This window comes from Tamandua tetradactyla, chromosome 4 (assembly GCF_023851605.1).
Source record: "Tamandua tetradactyla isolate mTamTet1 chromosome 4, mTamTet1.pri, whole genome shotgun sequence".
Taxonomy (NCBI): domain Eukaryota; kingdom Metazoa; phylum Chordata; class Mammalia; order Pilosa; family Myrmecophagidae; genus Tamandua; species Tamandua tetradactyla.
Genome location: NC_135330.1, coordinates 84,443,438 through 84,461,615, shown reverse-complemented (window position 1 = coordinate 84,461,615; position 18,178 = coordinate 84,443,438). Strand labels below are relative to the sequence as shown.

At 52.8% G+C, this 18,178-nt stretch overlaps 2 protein-coding genes and 1 long non-coding RNA gene across 20 annotated transcripts in view; 2 read left to right on the top strand and 1 right to left on the bottom strand.

Moving 5' to 3' along the window:
- The window catches only part of FAM120B (family with sequence similarity 120 member B), a 203,219-nt gene extending 200,569 nt beyond the window's left edge, over positions 1-2,650 (bottom strand). For 8 of the 17 annotated variants that reach the window (XM_077157948.1, XM_077157942.1, XM_077157947.1 and 5 more), the window contains exon 1: positions 2,477-2,648. In XM_077157948.1, coding sequence (XP_077014063.1) covers positions 2,477-2,533 — 57 coding nt within the window. In that variant the 5' untranslated portion in view covers positions 2,534-2,648. Of the gene's footprint in view, positions 1-2,476 lie in introns of all 17 variants that reach the window. The other 9 variants (XR_013174402.1, XM_077157954.1, XM_077157950.1 and 6 more) reach the window with 3 other exon arrangements.
- On the top strand, positions 1,499-6,060 carry LOC143681154 (uncharacterized). Of its 2 annotated transcripts, XR_013174404.1 has the most exons (4): positions 1,976-2,080; positions 2,195-2,330; positions 2,565-2,627; positions 5,425-6,060. It is a non-coding gene; the product is annotated as an uncharacterized LOC143681154 (long non-coding RNA). The 2 variants fall into 2 exon arrangements; XR_013174403.1 differs by lacking the exons at positions 2,565-2,627; positions 5,425-6,060 and adding an exon at positions 1,499-1,783 and having other exon boundaries at positions 2,024-2,080; positions 2,195-2,406.
- Positions 6,061-7,369: 1,309 nt separating this feature from the next.
- Positions 7,370-17,062, top strand: DLL1 (delta like canonical Notch ligand 1). The gene is made up of 11 exons (XM_077157939.1): positions 7,370-8,363; positions 8,608-8,925; positions 9,779-9,839; positions 10,057-10,314; positions 12,534-12,594; positions 13,121-13,251; positions 13,381-13,550; positions 13,672-13,888; positions 15,139-15,931; positions 16,084-16,201; positions 16,358-17,062. Exons 1-11 carry the CDS (start codon positions 8,310-8,312, stop codon positions 16,361-16,363), a joined length of 2,187 nt encoding a protein of 728 aa, XP_077014054.1. The 5' UTR covers positions 7,370-8,309; the 3' UTR covers positions 16,364-17,062.
- Positions 17,063-18,178: the final 1,116 nt, after the last annotated feature.

Genomic DNA, 18,178 nt, shown 5'->3' with positions numbered 1-18,178 from the left:
AGGCTGCCGTTTAAAGCCTCCAATGGCCTCCGGGTTGGAAGCCCCCTCCCCCTGCCCCCCCGGCCCCCACACGCCCCAGCTCCTGGCAAGCTGAGCTTAATGGGGTGGGGGAGCACAGCCGCGATTAACTGGTGTCTCCTGGGCGAGGGGAGCGACAGGTGCGCGCGACTTTCCCCTCGGGGCGGGGGCGGCGGGGCGGACGTAGGGCTGGGGGCAGTCGCGAGGCCGGCGCTGGGGGGAAACCAGGGCCTGGGATCACGTCTGGGCCAAGCCTGGAAGCCCCCAGAGAGCAAAAGCCACTCAGCAGGAGGGCGAAACCAGTTTCCGAGGAATTCCTTTAGTAAGCGGGGCCCTCGCCAACCACTGCTCCTCTACACGAGGTTTCTTTTCCTCTCTTTTCTTTTTCTAAAGGTCACAGGTTTGTAGTTTCCAACGACCACAACCCGGTCTCCCGAGTGGGGTAGTGAAGTGATGGTGACGCGAGAATGACTCGGATCTCCGGCGGAAAATAAGCCAGTTATTGAGGGGGATGGGGACAGCAGGGGTGGCGGGACGGGCGGCGCCAGGAGGCATCTCGAGCTGTGGAGGAGAAGCCCATCAATCATCGTCGACTGGCAAGTACGGGCTTCCGCTCTAAGTTCATCTTCCTCGGAACGACCTAGAAGTTTCGTTCCTGTGTTAGTTCTCAACTCGTTCCTGGACTCCCTCCCGGGAATAAGGGGCCGGGGGTCCTGGGTTGACCCAAGAAGTGGCGCAGGTGGGGTCTGCATGGCACACGCCGCTCAATTTTTTTTTTTTTTTTTTTTTTTTTTGCCCTTGTTGCTCCCTTCTCCCGCCCCCAGGAGGAGAGAGACAGATAAGAACCGGTGAATCGCTGCACCGTCCAACTGTCAGAAAGTCAAGTTTCCGAGAAGAAAGTGCCAGGACAACCGCGCGCGGGCTCGCTCTGCGGGAGGTCTCGGGCCGCACCCTCGGGCTCTCCCGGACGGATTCGAGGGGCTTGGGGTGGTTCGTACAATCCTCCTCCCCTTCAGGCCAAGACCAGGCCCCTGACCTCCTCCCACCGTTGCTTGGAGAAAGGTCCCCCTGCCCCACAGCCCGCTCGGGCCCGGGCCAATATCTGGGGACCCGGACTTCCCCGCGCCCACCGCCGGCCCGGGGGTGGGCGAGAAGCGGGGTGGGGGTAAGGTAGCGGCCCCTTTGGGATACCGCGGCAGGCAGGCAGGCAGGCAGAGGCTTTCTCTTTTCGGACTGACATCGGGTGGTTGCGGGGTTCCGTGCGAGTGGACAAACGCGCGCTTGGCGTCGGCGGGAGCCGGACGGAGGTGGCGCGGCTCGCGGGCAGGGGGCGCCCCGGCGCGCGCACCTCGTCCTGCGCCCCCCTCCTCCCCAGACCTCGCAGCTGTTCGGCCCACAGCCGCGGCACGCGCCGGACCTCAGCCCTGGCAGAAATGCAGCTCTCAGGACCCGGCCCCCTGCTTCCCGCGCAGCTGTTTCGGCGCCGCCACCGCCAAGAAGCCCTCCGGAGCGTCCCATTTCCCGGCTGAGGTCTCGGGGCCCCAGTTCCCATCAGGAGGAAGACAAATCCTCCCAGCAGCCACAATCACCTCCCCCTAACGCCCCTTAACCCCCGACCCCGTCGGTCTCGGCATATTCAATCGGTAAAAAAATAGAGAGAGGGGGGCCACTTTCAGATTTGCACGGGAGAGGGCTGGGGAGCAGCTGGCCGCGGTAATCTGATCTGGAGACAAAGGAATGCCTCGTCGGTCGTCCAGGATCACAGGTAAACACACGCGCTTTGTCATGAAAATGAGACGCTAGGACAGCGCCCCAGCAGATGATTCGCGATTTCTGAACAGCAGCCGGAGAAGGACAGGAGGGTTGGGGGAGGGAGGGGAGGAGGAGTGCGGGAAGCGGGTGGGGGTGGGGGTGGGGGCGGGGGCTCCGGCGGCTGCCGACCCGTCATCTGCGACCTGGACCGGCCAGCTGAGCCACGCGACTCGCCTTTTCTCATTCAAATTAGCACATGCCTTTGCAACTTTCAGCAAACCTACGCCTGAAGGTCTCCACGCACTAAAAGGTGCAGTGCTCTATTACTCAGAGTCCCGCCCCCCCGCTCCCCCTCCCGAACAACAACAAAGCAATAGAAAATAAACTCCGTGGGATTGTAACAATCTATGCTTTTCTCGCCAAGGCCACCAGTTCCATTAAAAAAAAAAAACAGAAAAAGAAAAGAAAAAAAAAAAGATGCTACACGCTGGTGACCCTGCCCCACGGGAGAAGTTGGCAATTACCTTCCCACTCACTGTCTCCCGGTGGCCCAGTCTGCGGTGAGAAGGGAAAGGTTTACAAGAGTCTGTAAGGCACGGTTCCTTCTTTCCCTGGGCCTCTGGCTTTCTGCCTCCCCCAGCCCCTCCGACCCGCACCCCCACCCCTCACCCCCGCCTGCTCTGATCGCCCTAACCCCGAAGCAAACCTGTGGAGCGCTCCCGGATGCGCTCTGCTGGGCTCTGTGGCCATCGCTGGTTACCATCCAACACGTGTCCACATGGTCCCTTTGAAAGCCTTGCGGCCAAGGGCCCGGGAGAAGAATAGGCTCCTCTGCCGGCTCCGTGGAGCCTCACTGGGTGTGTTGTTACTGTGTTTATCCTCTTTTCCTACTGACCTCTGCAAAGCGGAAGCCTCGAGTGTCTAAATATAATTCCACCCCCCTCCTTTTCCGGATAGTGGATAAATAGGCATTTTATGTTAGGCTGGCACATACCTTCAACTAGAGAAGCTCCAGATATCACTGCGACAGAATGCCAGTCTATCTGAATTCGGGTCAGTGTGTCTTGTTAATGGAGATGGTCCCAAAGTGTGGGGGGAGAGGACAGGAAGGTAAATAAGTTCTATGTTCATATACCTCTGGAGTACAATGCTCTAAAAAATAGCCTTAAGAAATACCTGTAGAAGTATCCTTAACAGCTACACCACACACTATAGGTTTCATTCATAGATACCCATAAGAGCTTCCAATATTCACATCAAGCGGCTCAATTCCTCTGCTGTTTTAACTGCTTTAAGAATTCAAAACTGTGAGTGATAAAGCCTGGACAGAAGGGTAAGTTGGCGGGAGATGTGATACTAATACTAATTAATAAACATGCTTTAAGTCCCCACCCCCATCCCACCCCACGCCCTTTTTTTTTTTTTTTTAAGTGAGTTGGCATGTTTGATCAACACCAGATTTGCTGCCTGGAAGTTTTTTATTTTGTTGTTCAGAACAAGGACCCTAATTCTTCTTAGGAATAAGAGAACTTCTCTGTAGGGTATACAGTATTCAGTTGGCCTGAGAAAATACAAAACCCGGCTCAAGACTCCAGACTTGTTTACATAGAAAACTGAACCAAAGGCTGGCTTGGAGTCTGAAGCTTATTCTGGGCATTGTTTGTTGCAATCTGCCTAGACACCCCCTCCCCCAACCACCACACACAAACATACACAACCACACACACAACCACATACACATACACAACCACACACACAACTGCACACACACACACATATACAACCACACACACACACACACTTTCTTTGGATGAAGTAGGTTTGGCTGACCACAGTGTCTGGTCAGACACACTGTTGAGGGTAGGGATATTTAATCTGATAAAATGATGGCTCCTTCCCAAGTGGCCTAATAAAATGGTGGAGGCAATTATCAGGTCACCAGCAAACAGAGAACCCAGGGTCAGGTAGAGGCATGAGCTGTAGTGGTTGTGATTCTGATTATTACACAACCCAGTTCTACCCTAACTACAGGGGTTATTCAGGCTCTTGGCTGGGTATGCCTGGCAAAAAGAAAACACCACCACCAGGCAGCAAATTCCTCCTCTATCCCTGCGTCTAATGTATTGGGGGCCTTCTAAGCCCTAATGAGCCTCACTTTGTACAGTAAATTTGCTGAGACATCAAAAAGTATTTAAAAGAAAGTTTCCTGCTTTTTCCTAATGAGCAAGGTGAGGATTTATGGTGCATGGGGAGGAGGGAATCTGGCTGCGAGCGCCAACACCAAAGCAAGTCTATTTAACATACTTTAACTTAAGTTCCATCCTGCATTTGGGGGGTTCAGAGTGCTTAGTTGTGGGAGTATAGAGACATGCAGTTAGGGAGTGAAAAAACGCCATTTGGTTCAGAGCAGATGGCTGGCTAGGGGGCTCATGGCGTCTAAAGGCGTGTCATCCCCCTTCAGCTCAAATCCCTAAGGGCTCCCCTTGTTTTCCCAATCAATGAAAATTAAAGTGCAAAGAAAGGATGAATAGTTGGACCTCGAGTCCCTCCTTTGTTCATCCCAGCTACTGGTGCGCAGGAGTTAAACTACAACAGGCTCCTATAGAAACAGTGAAGTTAAACAGTCTCCCCGTTAGCTCAGCTTTTGTAAGAAAGACAGGGAGAGAAACAGACTTGAGACTTGAGGAAAGAGAGAGAGGGGAAGAAGGGAGAGAGAAGGAGAAAGTAGGAGAGAGAGAGAGAAATAAAGAGAGGGAGAGAAGAGAAGGAGAAGAAGGGGGAGAGGGGAAGAAAAGGGCTTTCTGCTTGATTTCCTCAATACAGAATCCCATGGCATAAATTAAGTTGGAAAAGAATGAACGCTTTGGGCAGGATTCTGATGGATTTTACGATGCCTTTCAGTTCCGCTTTGCCGCTGTAATCGAGAAATCTGTGCCATGTCAATTTAACAAATACTTGATACTGAGGGGGGTTTGTTAAAGATTTGGGGCAAGTCTTTTTTTCTCTCCCAAGGTTTAAGCCCTTGCACGTGGAACTTTTTATTTCCAGTTTTCTAAACAAGCATTCGGATGAACCTGTCTTCCACTTCCATTTTCTAATTTAAAGATTCCTGATACATCATTTAGTATAGAAATTGATGCTCAGCCCCGCTGGCAGAGAAGATTTTGACCTCCCATGTCTTTACTTTCTGCTTTTGCATCTCATCTGTTCCTGGACCCTCTGACCTACTATCTCCACCCCCACCCCCACCTGAACACACACACACAGGCACATGGAATAACTTCCATGCAATAGGGAGCAGAGTTCTCAGAAATTAGCTTTTGGAGGAAGCAGCGACCCAGTGAAAAAGGATGCTGACACTAGGTGGCAAGAGTAAATTAGGATTCGTGCTGGCCCCAGCCCCGTGGTGATGTTGCAAGTCCTTACAGAGCAAAGGGCAGCCAAGCTGTGATTTCCAGAGGCACCAAGGGGGCAGTAGCTCTTGAAACCGCCATTTGTTCTGAACCAAACTGTGCGTCCCTTTCCTTGGGGGAGGTCAGGCCTACCTTTCACATTCTATTCACCTTACTTTTGGTTAACTCTTTGCTTCCCCGGGAATCTGCAGTGGAAAAACCTGAAGTTTGCAACTCTTTTGATCCTGTTGAAATTTTGCAGGTATTTGGGGACCACAGCAGCAGGAGACCAGCTGGGTGGCCTGAAGAACAGCCACCCTATTGCACTGCACTTGCCCAGTAGACATGAGAGGGCTGCCATGGAATACTTCACCGATGATATATTTATTTTATTTTATTTTGCTTGGAGAAGTGTTTGAGGAGTTCTGTCCTTTCCATGTATTATACGATAATCTGTATTCAAGACATCTGATTCGGCGAGTCACAGTTTACCATGAGGATGCACTTTCCCACAAATAAATGGCTATAGGAGGGCACTTAGGATGGCATGCACCTACAGTGACACCATCGTGCCCAACCGCACTCGCGGCTTAATCTGGGCTGAAATGATCTGTTACAATTAAAGTGACATTTACTCCAACACTCACACCTTGTATCTTAATGAAACTGCCATAGGTGTTGGGAGCGGAATGGAGAGGGAGTAGGGTGGGGGCGTTGAGGCAGGAGGCAGACAGGGACCGGAAGACCCCTGGAGGTCCACACCCAGCACAGAGCTAAATGCTAGAGTCAGGAGTCTAGGCTCCAACTTTCCTTCTCCCACCTCCATCTTCTAAGCTCGAGAGCAATTGAGGTAGTTCATCGTGTGACTTGTGTGTTCTCGGCCCTCCCAATAAACTCATTTCCCTTAAAAAAAAATCACAACAAAAGTTCTGATGTCTGATGAACGTGTAAAAAAAATAATAAGGTGATGGTTGTGTAAAGGTTGTGGGTTTATTTTATTTTATATTTTTGGAGGGTGGGGCTGGGGACTGGAATGGATCGCTTTAAAACATGCGCCGGACATTGTTGCAGAGGCCGTGGCGTGCGCGGAGGGGAGCTCTTTCTCCCCGCGCATTGTGCAGGGAGCAGGTGTTGTCTGCATTACCATACAGCTGAGCGCACAAAGAGCCAACTGATTCAGCCCTCGCACAATAACAAACTGCCTTAATGACAGCCACGCGAGCGACACACACCAAACTCACTTTTTACCAAGCCGAGGGAGGCGAAAGGGGGAAAATACCCAGGAGAGAGGGAGCTCGAGACCCGAAACCGCCGAGGACAGGCGCTGGCGTGCGGGGGACACCGGGGGGCGCCGCGCTCGCTCGTGCCCCTTCCCCACGCGCCGGCTCTGCCCACGCCGGCCGGGAGGTGTGTCCGTGTCAGACGTTCCCTAACTTCCAGAAACCACGCTTCGCTCCTCGCCGCACGTTTAGACCGACCTTTCCCACTGGGCGCACCTTTCAAGCTCTAGCTTGCTCCCTCCCCTGCCAACTGGTTGCACCTCCCGAGGAAGCGGCTTCCCTGGGAGAAGGGGCGCGGCGCCACCAAGACTTCGGGGGGAGCCCCAGGATTTTTGTTCTTCATTCCCCGCACTCTTCCGCGCCGCCTGCCCTAAGCATCCAGGGCCGGGCGCGAGCAGCCCGGATCCCTGCAGCGGGCAGCCGGGGCGGGCGGCCGGGCGCCGCGGCCACCGAGAATCGCAAGAGCCAGGCCCTGGGCGGAGAAGTTGAAAGTGCTTTCGCGGCTGGGCAGGAGCAGCGCGCGGCTCGCTCCGCGCTTCCTTGTAGGTTTCCGTGGGTTTGCTGCCGGGGGAAGGAGAGGGGACCAGGAAAAGCGGGACGGGGTGGGTGCAAGGGGGCGGTGTTACCAGCTCCCTGGAGCAGAAGGATTCTTACGGTGAAGATTTTGCAGGAATGTAAATGAATGCGTTTTGTGCTGCAAGGAGAGGAAGGCGGGGGGTTGGGGTGGTGGAGGTGGGGAGCGGTGGAGGGCCAGGGGGTGGGGGAGAAGGGAGGAGGATTGCACATTTTACAGCTCACTGACCATTTGGCGATCCATTGAGAGGAGGGTTTGGAAAAGTGGCTCCTTTGTGACAGCTCTCGCCAGATTGGGGGGCTGCTCATTTGCATCTCATTAACTATGCAGGCGGCCGGCAGAATATAAGCGCGGCAGGCGCCGGGCGAGAGTCAGATCCTCAGCGCTTCCCACTCGGAGAGAGACCCAGACAAGTCGAGAGCAAAGATCACACACAAGAAAGGACCGGGGCAGCCGGCGGGCGCAGAGATTTCCTCTCTACGACACCGAACCACTCTCTGATTGTATGGACGTCCTTTTTGATTTCCATGGTATTGGCTGGATTCATGAAGAACGCGCGTAGCTTGCCCGGGGCACAGGAGATACGAGGCTCAAGTGGTCTCGGAACACCCGCGGCTGCCGAGTGACACCTCCTGCCAGCGGTCCGCGTCCCCTCGCCCGCACACCGCAAGCTACAGCCCGCAACCGACTGGCCCTCCGCGCCCGCTCTGCCGAAGCCGCCGGGGATTATCACCTCGCCCGTAGGGATTTCCAGACCGCTGCTTTGTAATCTGCCTTGGGAGGAAGCCTTCGCCGTTCTCTTGGGAATTAAGCTCGATCTCCGGACGCTTTCTCTCTCGCTCTCTTTTTATCTCCTTCCCTCTGAAAAGGCTTCAGAGAAAACCGGGAAGAGACGACCCTCACCTCCTCCGTGGATTAGAAGGCAAAGGAGGAAGGTCGAAAGTTGCGGCTCCGAACAGTCATCTCTTAAAACAAGCCTTTTTCCTTTTCCATCCACCAGCGCTGCTGTCAGTTCCCGAAAGGGCGTATCTAAAGCGAGCGCAGCACTCGGACAGGGGAGAGAGAGCGAGACAAGCAGACGCAGAACGGACTCTTGAAAGAAAAAGCAAAAGAAATCCGAATTATCCCCAGCCCGGGAAAGAATATTCTCTTTTCCTCCTTCCAGGTTTCTTGAGTCACATCTATCCTGCCTCTATTCCCTACCTCTCTCTTTTAAGAAGAGAGAGAGAGAGGAGAAAGGGGGGTGGGGAGGGCAGAAGGAAGCAGAGAGGCTAGCCGGTCCCGCGGTCCACCATGGGACGCCAGCGCCTGCTGACCCTGGTCCTGTTCTCGGCCCTGCTGTGGCAGGTAGGGGACCCGGGGCCACGGCGCGGAGGGGTGGGCCGCGGGCGCGGCGAGGGCGGCGGGCAGCCGGGTGAGCCTCGCCAACTGTTGATCCGAAAGCGAGTGCCGGACGGGCGGCTGCCCGGGGCGCGGGCCCCGCGGCGGGTGCTGCCCGGCCGGGCTCCCCGGAGGCCCCGAGGCGCTGGGGCGCGCTGCCTTCCCCGCGCCCCGCCCTCCGGCCTGAGCGCCGCGTCCCTCCTGCCCGCAGGTCTGGGGCTCCGGAGTGTTCGAGCTGAAGCTGCAGGAGTTTGTCAACAAGAAGGGGCTGCTGGGGAACCGCAACTGCTGCCGTGGAGGCGCGGGCGCCGGCGCGGGCTCGGGGCTGCTGCAGTGCGACTGCAAGACCTTCTTTCGCGTGTGCCTCAAGCACTACCAGGCCAGTGTGTCCCCCGAGCCGCCCTGCACCTACGGCAGCGCCGTCACGCCGGTGCTGGGCGTCAACTCCTTCAGCCTGCCCGACGGCGCCGGCAGCGGCGACCGCGCCTTTAGCAACCCCATCCGCTTCCCTTTCGGCTTCACCTGGCCGGTGAGTACCTGGCCCGCCTTCCGCTGCAACCCACTCGGGCTGGGCCCCGGCGGCTGCGGCCGGAATGGGAGAGGGATGGGAACCGGGCCAGGCAGACGAGCCCCTGCTTGTGGCCACTGCCCAGCGCAAGGCGGGGGGGGGGGGGGGGGGGGGCGGGGGGGGCGGGGGAGGGCCGACGGGCGGGCATCCGCCGGGGATGGGCGAGGGGGTGTCGCTGGCGTCTCCTGTGGGGTGAGGGGGTGGATTTTTCTCGACACTTGGAGGGGTAGGTCTGAAGGCGGAAAAGGGGAGGCCCTGGAATGGGGTAAAGTGGACCGACCGAGGACCTGAATCGTTTTCAGACCCGAGACGTTTCCGCCTCCGGGTCTTACACACCCAGCTCCCAAATCAATGAGATCCTTCACGTGGGAAAGTTTTAACTCCCCGCCTCCCCCCGCCCCCCCGGCCCCTCCGATGGGGCTGGTTGTATAATTACCCGCACAGCGTGGCAGCCCCAGAAGCCGGTCTCAGCAGCCCTCCCCCCTTCCCTGTGGTTTATACCCGGAAGACTGATGACAGCTGCCCTGCAGTCTCGGCCACCCCCCCACCCCCTCCTGCTCTTGCAATCTTTTTTTTTTTTTTTTTTTAACATAATATCCTGTACTAACAGGCTGAAAAAACATGCCAGGAAACCACCCTTTAAAAAGTTCTTCCATTTCCTTAAGGAAAGTGAAAACAGGCAAAAGATAGAGAGACCCTCACCAGGTCACACCACACACACTCTCTCCGCCCAGGCCTCCGCTCTGGAGTCCCTTGTCTCCCAGGACTTTGATTTTTTTTTTTTTTAATTTGACATTTCTGATTTGTCTTCCAGGGTACCTTCTCTCTGATCATTGAAGCCCTGCACACGGATTCTCCCGATGACCTCACAACAGGTAAGCAAACACCAAGCCCCAAGAACTCCCAAACGGTGCCATCCATTTCCCGGTTATCCCCGCCCCCCCCAGAAACAAACCTCTGCATCTTTCATTCTCCGTGTTCACTGAGGATGTCCGGGGTAAGGCCTCGGCCTCTGCCCACCCCGTCTTCCCCAGCGCCCCTCAGCGGCTGGGTCCCCAGCCAGCGCCAGCTACCAGCGCCTTCTTCCCACAGAGAACCCAGAGAGGCTCCTCAGCCGCCTGGCCACGCAGAGGCACCTGACGGTGGGGGAGGAGTGGTCGCAGGACCTACACAGCAGCGGCCGCACGGATCTCAAGTACTCCTACCGCTTTGTGTGTGACGAGCACTATTATGGGGAGGGCTGCTCCGTCTTTTGTCGCCCCAGAGATGACGCCTTTGGCCACTTCACCTGTGGGGAGAGAGGGGAGAAGGTCTGCAACCCTGGCTGGAAAGGCCAGTACTGCACAGAACGTGAGTTCCTACCGGGACAGCGACCAGGGCTGGCTGTCTTAAACTTCCCTCCACCGACACTGGGACCGTTCTGCAGGGAGGGTTTTATAAACAAGATAAGATCAGGGGATTTCAGCCCAAGAGGGGACCTTAGAGAAGTCCTGGACATCCTTGTATGCGTGTGAACTGAGGCCAGGGGAGCACAAATGATATGCTTAGCTCTCACAGCTAGCAAGTGCTGGGTTGGGGGCTAGCACTCAGATGTTCCAGGGCGGTGTTTATCCAGGATAGGAAGCTGCCTTTTCTTAATCAGGGAGGATTTTAGAAACTCGGCCAGGGGTCAGGAAACCAGCCTGTATACTCCCAGGGTGTGTATATTAGGGGAGGGGTGGAGGAGAGGGACAGAGACAGAAAGAGGGTTTGTGTATGTAGGGAGAATGTTTTAAAATGAAGTTCTCTTTGCTGGGATAGCATCTCTTTGGAAATGCTTCATTTTTCTCTGTGGGGTTGGTGTGCTTGTGACCTGTCCAGTGGGCCCATATTTCCATCTATTCCGTGGTATAACCACACTCTGTTTATTGTGTTTGCATCCCAGGGATCTGTCTGTGTATTTTTTCTTTAGTGTATGCAAACAGAGACAGAGCCACCAGACATGGAGGCACTTACCCAAAGAGGACATTTTTCTTCGTGCCGACTGTGTACCTACAAACAGGGTGTGGTGTGAGACACACATCTCCTAGTGCTGTCCTATGTGGATGGTGGTGTACAAGTACACAGGGCAGACACACCATATAAGTGCATGCCCTCTCTGGGCAACTGTGTGCCATTTGGCATGTTTGCATACTCACGTATCACTACATGGAAAAAAACACATCCTGGTGCTATGATAGTGAAGCTTTACCTGCCAGACCATTAGGTACTGAAGTGTCACTTGCGGGTTCAGAACTCCTCTGGGCCTGCAGGGTGGGAAGGATGCCAGGACACCACGTCCCCAAGCCCTGGCAGTGGGGTGAGGTGCTGGACCTCAGCTCAACTGGGCCTCCAAGGCTCACTGCCACCTTGCGCTCCTGGTGCACCTCTGTCCCAGTAGGTAGCAGATGACCCCTTCAGTCGGGAGTTGGCCCTCGAGCTCTCCAGAAACCCCAGTGAGTGTCCTCCTGCCCTGGGGTAGGGGGGCCTCTGGCCCAGGAAGGTGCAACTTCTCAGATTTCATTTGTGCCTGGGGCTGAGGAGGTGGGTCTTAAAATTTTACCTAGGGTCTTCTGCTTTGCCATTTAGCTTCCCAGGGCCTTAGGCCTGGAGAAGATCTTATTAGAGACTCCACACAGCTCCTTTTTAAGCTCCCGCATTGTCCTCAGCGGGCTTTGTTGTAAGAAAAAACTTGCGGAGCTGCTTGCTTAATGAGTTTCATAACCAGTTGAAGTAAACCAGCTCAAAACCCCTCAGCCTCTCCCCTCCATGACCCCTTCTGGGTGCCTCTTGCCTTGTCTGCTGCCTCCCACCCTGGCTTTTCTTGTTCTTCTTCTCCGTAGGGTACTATAAACTTAAACTTTTTTCTTCTTATTCAAATACTTAAGACTCTCCCCACCCCCCACCTCGCGCGTGCCATAGATTAGATCTCTCCTGGGATAGGCTGCCGGGAGGCACCCGGCTCTCATTGGCCGAGAGGATGTGTGTCTGTGTGTACACGCTAGGGATGTATGTAAAGGGGGTGGGGGGAGTGTGTGTATGGGGGAGGGGGCTTGGGGGGAGGCCGGTATTGTTGCTGGGGCAGCTGCTGGGAGAGGACAGACAATAGAGCAGCTGTCTTGCCCTGGCACCCTGCATACCAGCTGTCTGCTCTTATCTACACACACACTTTCTGGGATATTAAGAGGTGGAGCTTTGTGCATAGAATTGGGAAGTGGGGGGAGAGGAGGAGGGGGAAAGGACTTCTGACCCTCTCTTAGAAGAAAAGGGGCTGGGGTGGGGGTGGGGGCTTCTGAGCCCTCTTTTGTCCATGTGCAACTGTATTAGGAGAATGTGCGTCCGTAGGGCTAAGGAAAGTACGGAGTTACCAGGCAGAATGGATCAATACTCTACCAGGCTGGGCAGATTAACCCAGCTGGGATTCACTGATTGAGCCAGGCAAGTTTTTTCCCAATCTGTAAAACAGCGGAAGCCACCATCGTGTCGTGGAAGCACTTGGGATGGTGCTTGAACTCCGTATTTTATTTTGTTTTATTTTTTCTTGCTTGCAGCAATCTGCCTGCCAGGGTGTGACGAGCAGCATGGAGTTTGTGACAAGCCAGGAGAATGCAAGTAAGTTTGCAAAAGTTTTTCTTTCTTTCTTTTCTTGTTTTCCTCTTACACCTAGTGTATTTGCATCCCGGTAAGCTTAGAGGGTGTGGGGGAGTGTTTTTCTGGCATTTCTACTTAATGATAGGGCGATGTATAGCCCCACAGCTTTGGTAATTTCATCTAAGCTTCTTACTGGTTATAGGAATTTATGGGTAGTAGATTGCAAAACAGTTGGCACAGAAAATGAGAGAGTTTAGTTCAATGCTTTTCAAACTTTGCAGCATATTAGAATCACCCAGGAAGCTTTTTAAAATGCCAGCATCCAGGCTGCCCTTCGTACCACTTAAGTCAAAATCTCTGGAGGTTCGATTCCAGGTATCCATATTTTTTTAAGCTTCTGAGGGGATTTCAGTTTTCTGCATAGTTTGAGAGCCAGTGGTTTACTTGGTGCTGCCAGGAGATGGTTTCTAGTCTGAGAGAAAGGTGTCATCCTAAATCACATGACCACTCGCTTGGATCTGACTCTCTTCTACTTTTTATGTTTAAGGTGTAGAGTTGGATGGCAGGGCCGCTACTGTGATGAGTGCATCCGGTACCCTGGCTGCCTCCATGGCACCTGCCAACAGCCTTGGCAGTGTAATTGCCAGGAAGGCTGGGGAGGCCTCTTCTGCAACCAGGGTAAGTGCTGGGTTCCAAAAAACGACCTGTTCTCTTTCAAGAGCTGTCCTGGACTTCTCTGATTTGTGGTCACTGGGAAAATAAAGTCTTCCTAAATTTGATGATGGACTTCCTATCTGCCCCTTCCAGATCTGAACTATTGCACACATCATAAGCCCTGTAAGAACGGAGCCACTTGCACCAACACGGGCCAGGGAAGCTATACTTGCTCTTGTCGACCCGGGTATACGGGCGCCAATTGTGAGACAGAGATCAACGAATGCGATACCAACCCCTGCAAGAATGGAGGAAGCTGCACAGTAAGTGGAAGGCACAGTGGGAGTCTTGTTGTGAAGTTGGAGCACTCCTGTTTGAAACAGAGTGTGTGTGTTTCTTGGAGCAAACTTCCAAACTTTTTTTTTTTTTTAATTTAAAATATAGGACCTGGAGAACAGCTATTCCTGTTCCTGTCCGCCTGGCTTCTACGGGAAAAACTGCGAACTGAGTGCCATGACTTGTGCCGATGGCCCTTGCTTCAATGGCGGGCGGTGCTCGGACAACCCCGATGGAGGATATACCTGTCACTGCCCTATGGGTTACTCTGGCTTTAACTGCGAGAAGAAGATTGATTCCTGCAGCTCCTCCCCCTGCTCTAATGGTAAGCTTGCTTGGAGACTTTGTGGAGAGCTGGTGTCCAGCAGTCAGTGCAAGAATGCATTAGAAAGCATGTGCCTTTTATTTCCAGTCAAGTGTTATCACTTTCTAAGCTACCTTGAACTTTTTGGAATCTTTTTGTCTGTACACCTAAGAATTCTATCCACACTTAAAACTTGAGTCTGCAAACATCCGGGAACCAGAAGGGCAGGCAGGGACTTATATCCTCTTATTCTAGAGGAGGGACCTAAGGCAGGGAGCGGTGAAATGACCTGTTCAAGGTCGCAGGCACTGCAGGTCCTTGACGCTTTAGTCTGGTCCTGATAGTTCAGTAGATCATGCTTAAATGACAACAGAAGCACTTGGGTTTTGGAGGGAGGCCTGGCTCTGCAGTGTTCTCCTACCCACACATAGCAGTCTGGTGTGCTAGTGAGTGAGAAGTGAGGAGGAAGTGTGCTTTGTTGACAGGGAGCCTCCTGCTACTGTCTGAGCCGAACCAAATAAACGCCAAGAGCAAGCGCCCAGGAAGGAAAGGGCTGGGCGGCAGACAGGGCCCCCCGAGGGGCTACCAGCTTCAGGAGCTTCACTCAGTTGACAAAATATTAAGGGGAGCTTTTCCAGGAAAACAAAATCGACTTAACAGTGCTTCCTGTGTGCTCTATAGACGATCAGGGACGGGTTCTATGGGGTCATGTTATTGCTGTTAATTGTTTCCATTCGCTGAACCAATTGAGGTATTAGATGCTTTATTTTTAGAGACAGAAGAGCTGAGAGGTTTAAGAGACTTGGCTCTGGAAGGAAGAAGCCCTCTCTCTTTCTTTTCTCAACCCCTGCTCTTCTTTGCCCTCACCGTGTAATGGTGCAAGGACGCTATCCTCCTTGAGCCTCAGTTTCCTCCTTTGTCAACTGGGTCTCATGGTAGGACCTCCCTTTAGGGTTGTCAGGACGATTAAATGCGGGAATGCAGGGGAAGCACTTTGCACAGCAAAACGTGGCTGCTCCATGGACAGTGCCTCTCGTTATCATTTTTAATTTACAGAGCCAGACTGGGCCTCTTCCCGGTGGGCTTATGCTTGAGGTAGCAGAATATGTCACTTTAAAGCGCAAACTCACTTAAGCCAGGGCAGCCTTGCATTTATATTTGTCTGGCTGATGCCTGATGGCGCCAGAGCCGTGGCGGATGCTTCAGAAATGTCTGCCCAACGCATAGGTCCTTGGAGAAGTGAGTGATTGCATGGATCTGATGTGTTCCAGGAGCACAGTGTGTTGACCTCGGCAATTCCTACCTGTGCCAGTGCCCGGCTGGTTTCTCCGGGAGGCACTGCGCCGGCAACGTGGACGACTGCGCCTCCGTGCCGTGCGTGAACGGGGGCACCTGCCAGGACGGCCTCAACGACTACTCGTGCACCTGCCCCCCGGGGTACACCGGCAAGAACTGCAGCTCGCCGGTCAGCAGATGCGAGCATGGGCCGTGCCATAACGGGGCCACCTGCCACGAGAGGAACCACCGCTACGTGTGCGAGTGCGCCCGGGGCTACGGAGGGCCCAACTGCCAGTTCCTGCTCCCCGAGCCGGCACCCGGCCCCGTGGTGGTGGATTTTACCGAGAAGTACCTGGAAGGCCGGAGTGGCCAGTTTCCCTGGCTTGCAGTCTGCGCGGGCATCGTCCTGGTGCTCGTGGTGCTGCTCGGCTGCGCCGCCGTGGTGGTCTGTGCCCGCCTGAAGCTGCAGAAGCGGCGGCCCCCCGGCGACCCGGGCCGGGGCGAGATCGAGACCATGAACAACCTGGCCAACTGCCAGCGGGAGAAGGACGTGTCGGTCAGCGTCATCGGGGCCACGCAGATCAAGAACACCAACAAGAAGGCAGATTTCCACGGCGACAACGCCGACAAGAACGGCTTCAAGGCACGCTACCCGTCGGTGGACTATAACTTAGTGCAGGAGCTCAAGCACGAAGACGCGGGCAGGGCCCAGCACAGCAAGTGCGAAACCAAGTACGAGCCCCGCGGCTCGGCCAGGGAGGACAAGGGCTCCTCCACGCTCAGGGGGTACGTGCCCGGGCCAGCGGGGCTGGGAAGGCGGTGTCGGTTGAGGGAAGGCCACTTGTGCATGCATTCCTCCAAGCTCCCGTAACTTTCCTGGTTCAGGACAAAATCTGCTGTCACGTGTTCACGGTGGTTCTCTTTGATTTCCTTTGCAGTGGAGAAGCACCAGAAAGGAAAAGGCCAGATTCTGTGTATTCCACTTCGAAGGACACAAAGTACCAGTCGGTGTATGTCATATCAGAGGAGAAAGACGAATGCATCATAGCAACTGAGGTGAGCGTGCCGGTGGGCAGGTGGAGGTTGCAGCCTGGCTTCTCTCCCGCAAGTTTTGCATTTGGCAGAGAAGATGGGGCGCGGGTGGAGAAGTTCCAGAAGGATTAATTTCTGCCTTTAACTTATTTTCCCTTCTGTTCTGTGGGCCTCTTCCAGGTGTAAAATGGAAGTGATATGGCAAAGTTCCCGTTTCTCTTAAAATAAAGAAAATTCCAAGGATATATGCCCCATCGAATGCTGCTGAAAGAGGAAAGGGAGACCCCTTCATGGACTGCTGCTGAGAAACTAAATTCAGACTGAGCTGGTTCTCTTCCTGAAGTTAGCAAAAGTGACTGCAAAACAAGCTCGGCGCCAGGCTTGGGTCGGTATTCAAGGATACCTGTTGCACTGCCTTTTTATGACTTTTCCATTGCACTATGGACAGTTGCTTTTTAAAAATATATATATTTAAATGAACGAACTTGATTACTACATAAGAAGCATGCACTGCCTGAAGTGTATATTTTGGATTCTTATGAGCCAGTCTTTTCTTGAATTAGAAACACAAACACTGCCTTTATTGTCCTTTTTGATACTAAAATGTGTTTTTTCTAGGTGGAAAAAAATGTGTGTTATTTTTTGGATTTGTAAAAATATTTTCATGATATCTGTAAAGCTCGAGTATTTTGTGATGTTCATTTTTTTATAATTTAAATTTTTGGTAAATATGTACAAAGGCACTTCGGGTCTATGTGACTATATTTTTTTGTATATAAATGTATTTATGGAATATTGTGCAAATGTTATTTGAGTTTTTTACTGTTTTGTTAATGAAGAAATTCCATTTTAAAGTATTTTTCCAAAATAAATATTATGAATGATAACCGGAAGGTATATTTACTCACCGTTTCTTCTCATTGTACAAGACCCCATGAAAATAGAAATGACCTTGGCTTTTTTTTTTTTTTAAGTCTTTGCCTGGTTTCATTGGATTGATTAAAAGCAACTTTCCTCGTTCCTCTAGCCCCACCCCTTCAAAGAGTCCCTCAGTGCTGCTGTTAAGACAATTTAATGAGACCAGGCACAATCATTGTCCGTTGATCGATTCTGTGAAACAACCCTAGTTGACTTCTTGAGGATCTCACCAGGCATATGTTTCCTCTCACTGTCATGTTTTATTGGTGCTGAAAAATGTCAGAGAACGGGCTGCTTTCCTTTCGAGCCTTATTATCATCATTATTTCTAAGTGCTAGAACAAAACTTCGTTTGGGATCAAACACCCACGTGGCACTTTGATATTGTTATTGCAAGGTCTTTTTGTCTTAGAATAATATCTATTCATACCTTTATTTGTGGGTTTATTTCTTGTTAATTCAAAAAATTAGTTGCCTTCTAATTCAAACACAGTCGTGGGGGAACAGATATTAATAAAAGCTCTCTTTCATTGTATGTGTACTATGTGCCAGGTGCTGGGTTAAGTAGGTTATGTGTTTTATCTCACTAACCCTTACTCCCGTGAGGCAGGTATTGTTATCATCCCCTTTTTTTGCCATAGAGGAAATTGAGAGGTTAGGTTACTTACCGTGAGTTAGTCAGTGGATGGGTTGACATCCAAATTCAGGAGGTCTGGCTCCAATCCCTGGTTTGATCATTAATCACTGTTGTCAAAAACCCAGCCTCTTAACTACCATCAAGATTTGGGGGATTTAATAGACCCTGTCATTGGGTGACTTGGTAGTCCCAGAGGATCGGTTCAGGTTGTCAGCTCCGTCAGACCGTGTTGGGAAATCACGACATATATCTGGAGCCAGAAGGAAGCATCAGAGGGATGGGACTGCCTACGCCCTCGCCACTTAAAGGGAGACAGTGAATGAACTGCCTTTGCGTCTGTTCAGTTCGCGTGATGAAATTATTCTGCTGGTCCCTAAAGCCAGATATTCCGGGGTCTTCCTGGGCAGATGAGGCAAGGGATGTACGTGTTCTATAGTTTCTGCACCT

Bases quoted from the DNA above. Each gene is read 5' to 3' on its own strand.
- DLL1 (XM_077157939.1), top strand. From the start codon at position 8,310: ATGGGACGCCAGCGCCTGCTGACCCTGGTCCTGTTCTCGGCCCTGCTG. The intron at 12,595-13,120 runs GTAAGTTTGCAA...TTTATGTTTAAG, and splicing joins GACAAGCCAGGAGAATGCAA to GTGTAGAGTTGGATGGCAGG. The intron at 13,551-13,671 runs GTAAGTGGAAGG...TTTAAAATATAG, and splicing joins AGAATGGAGGAAGCTGCACA to GACCTGGAGAACAGCTATTC.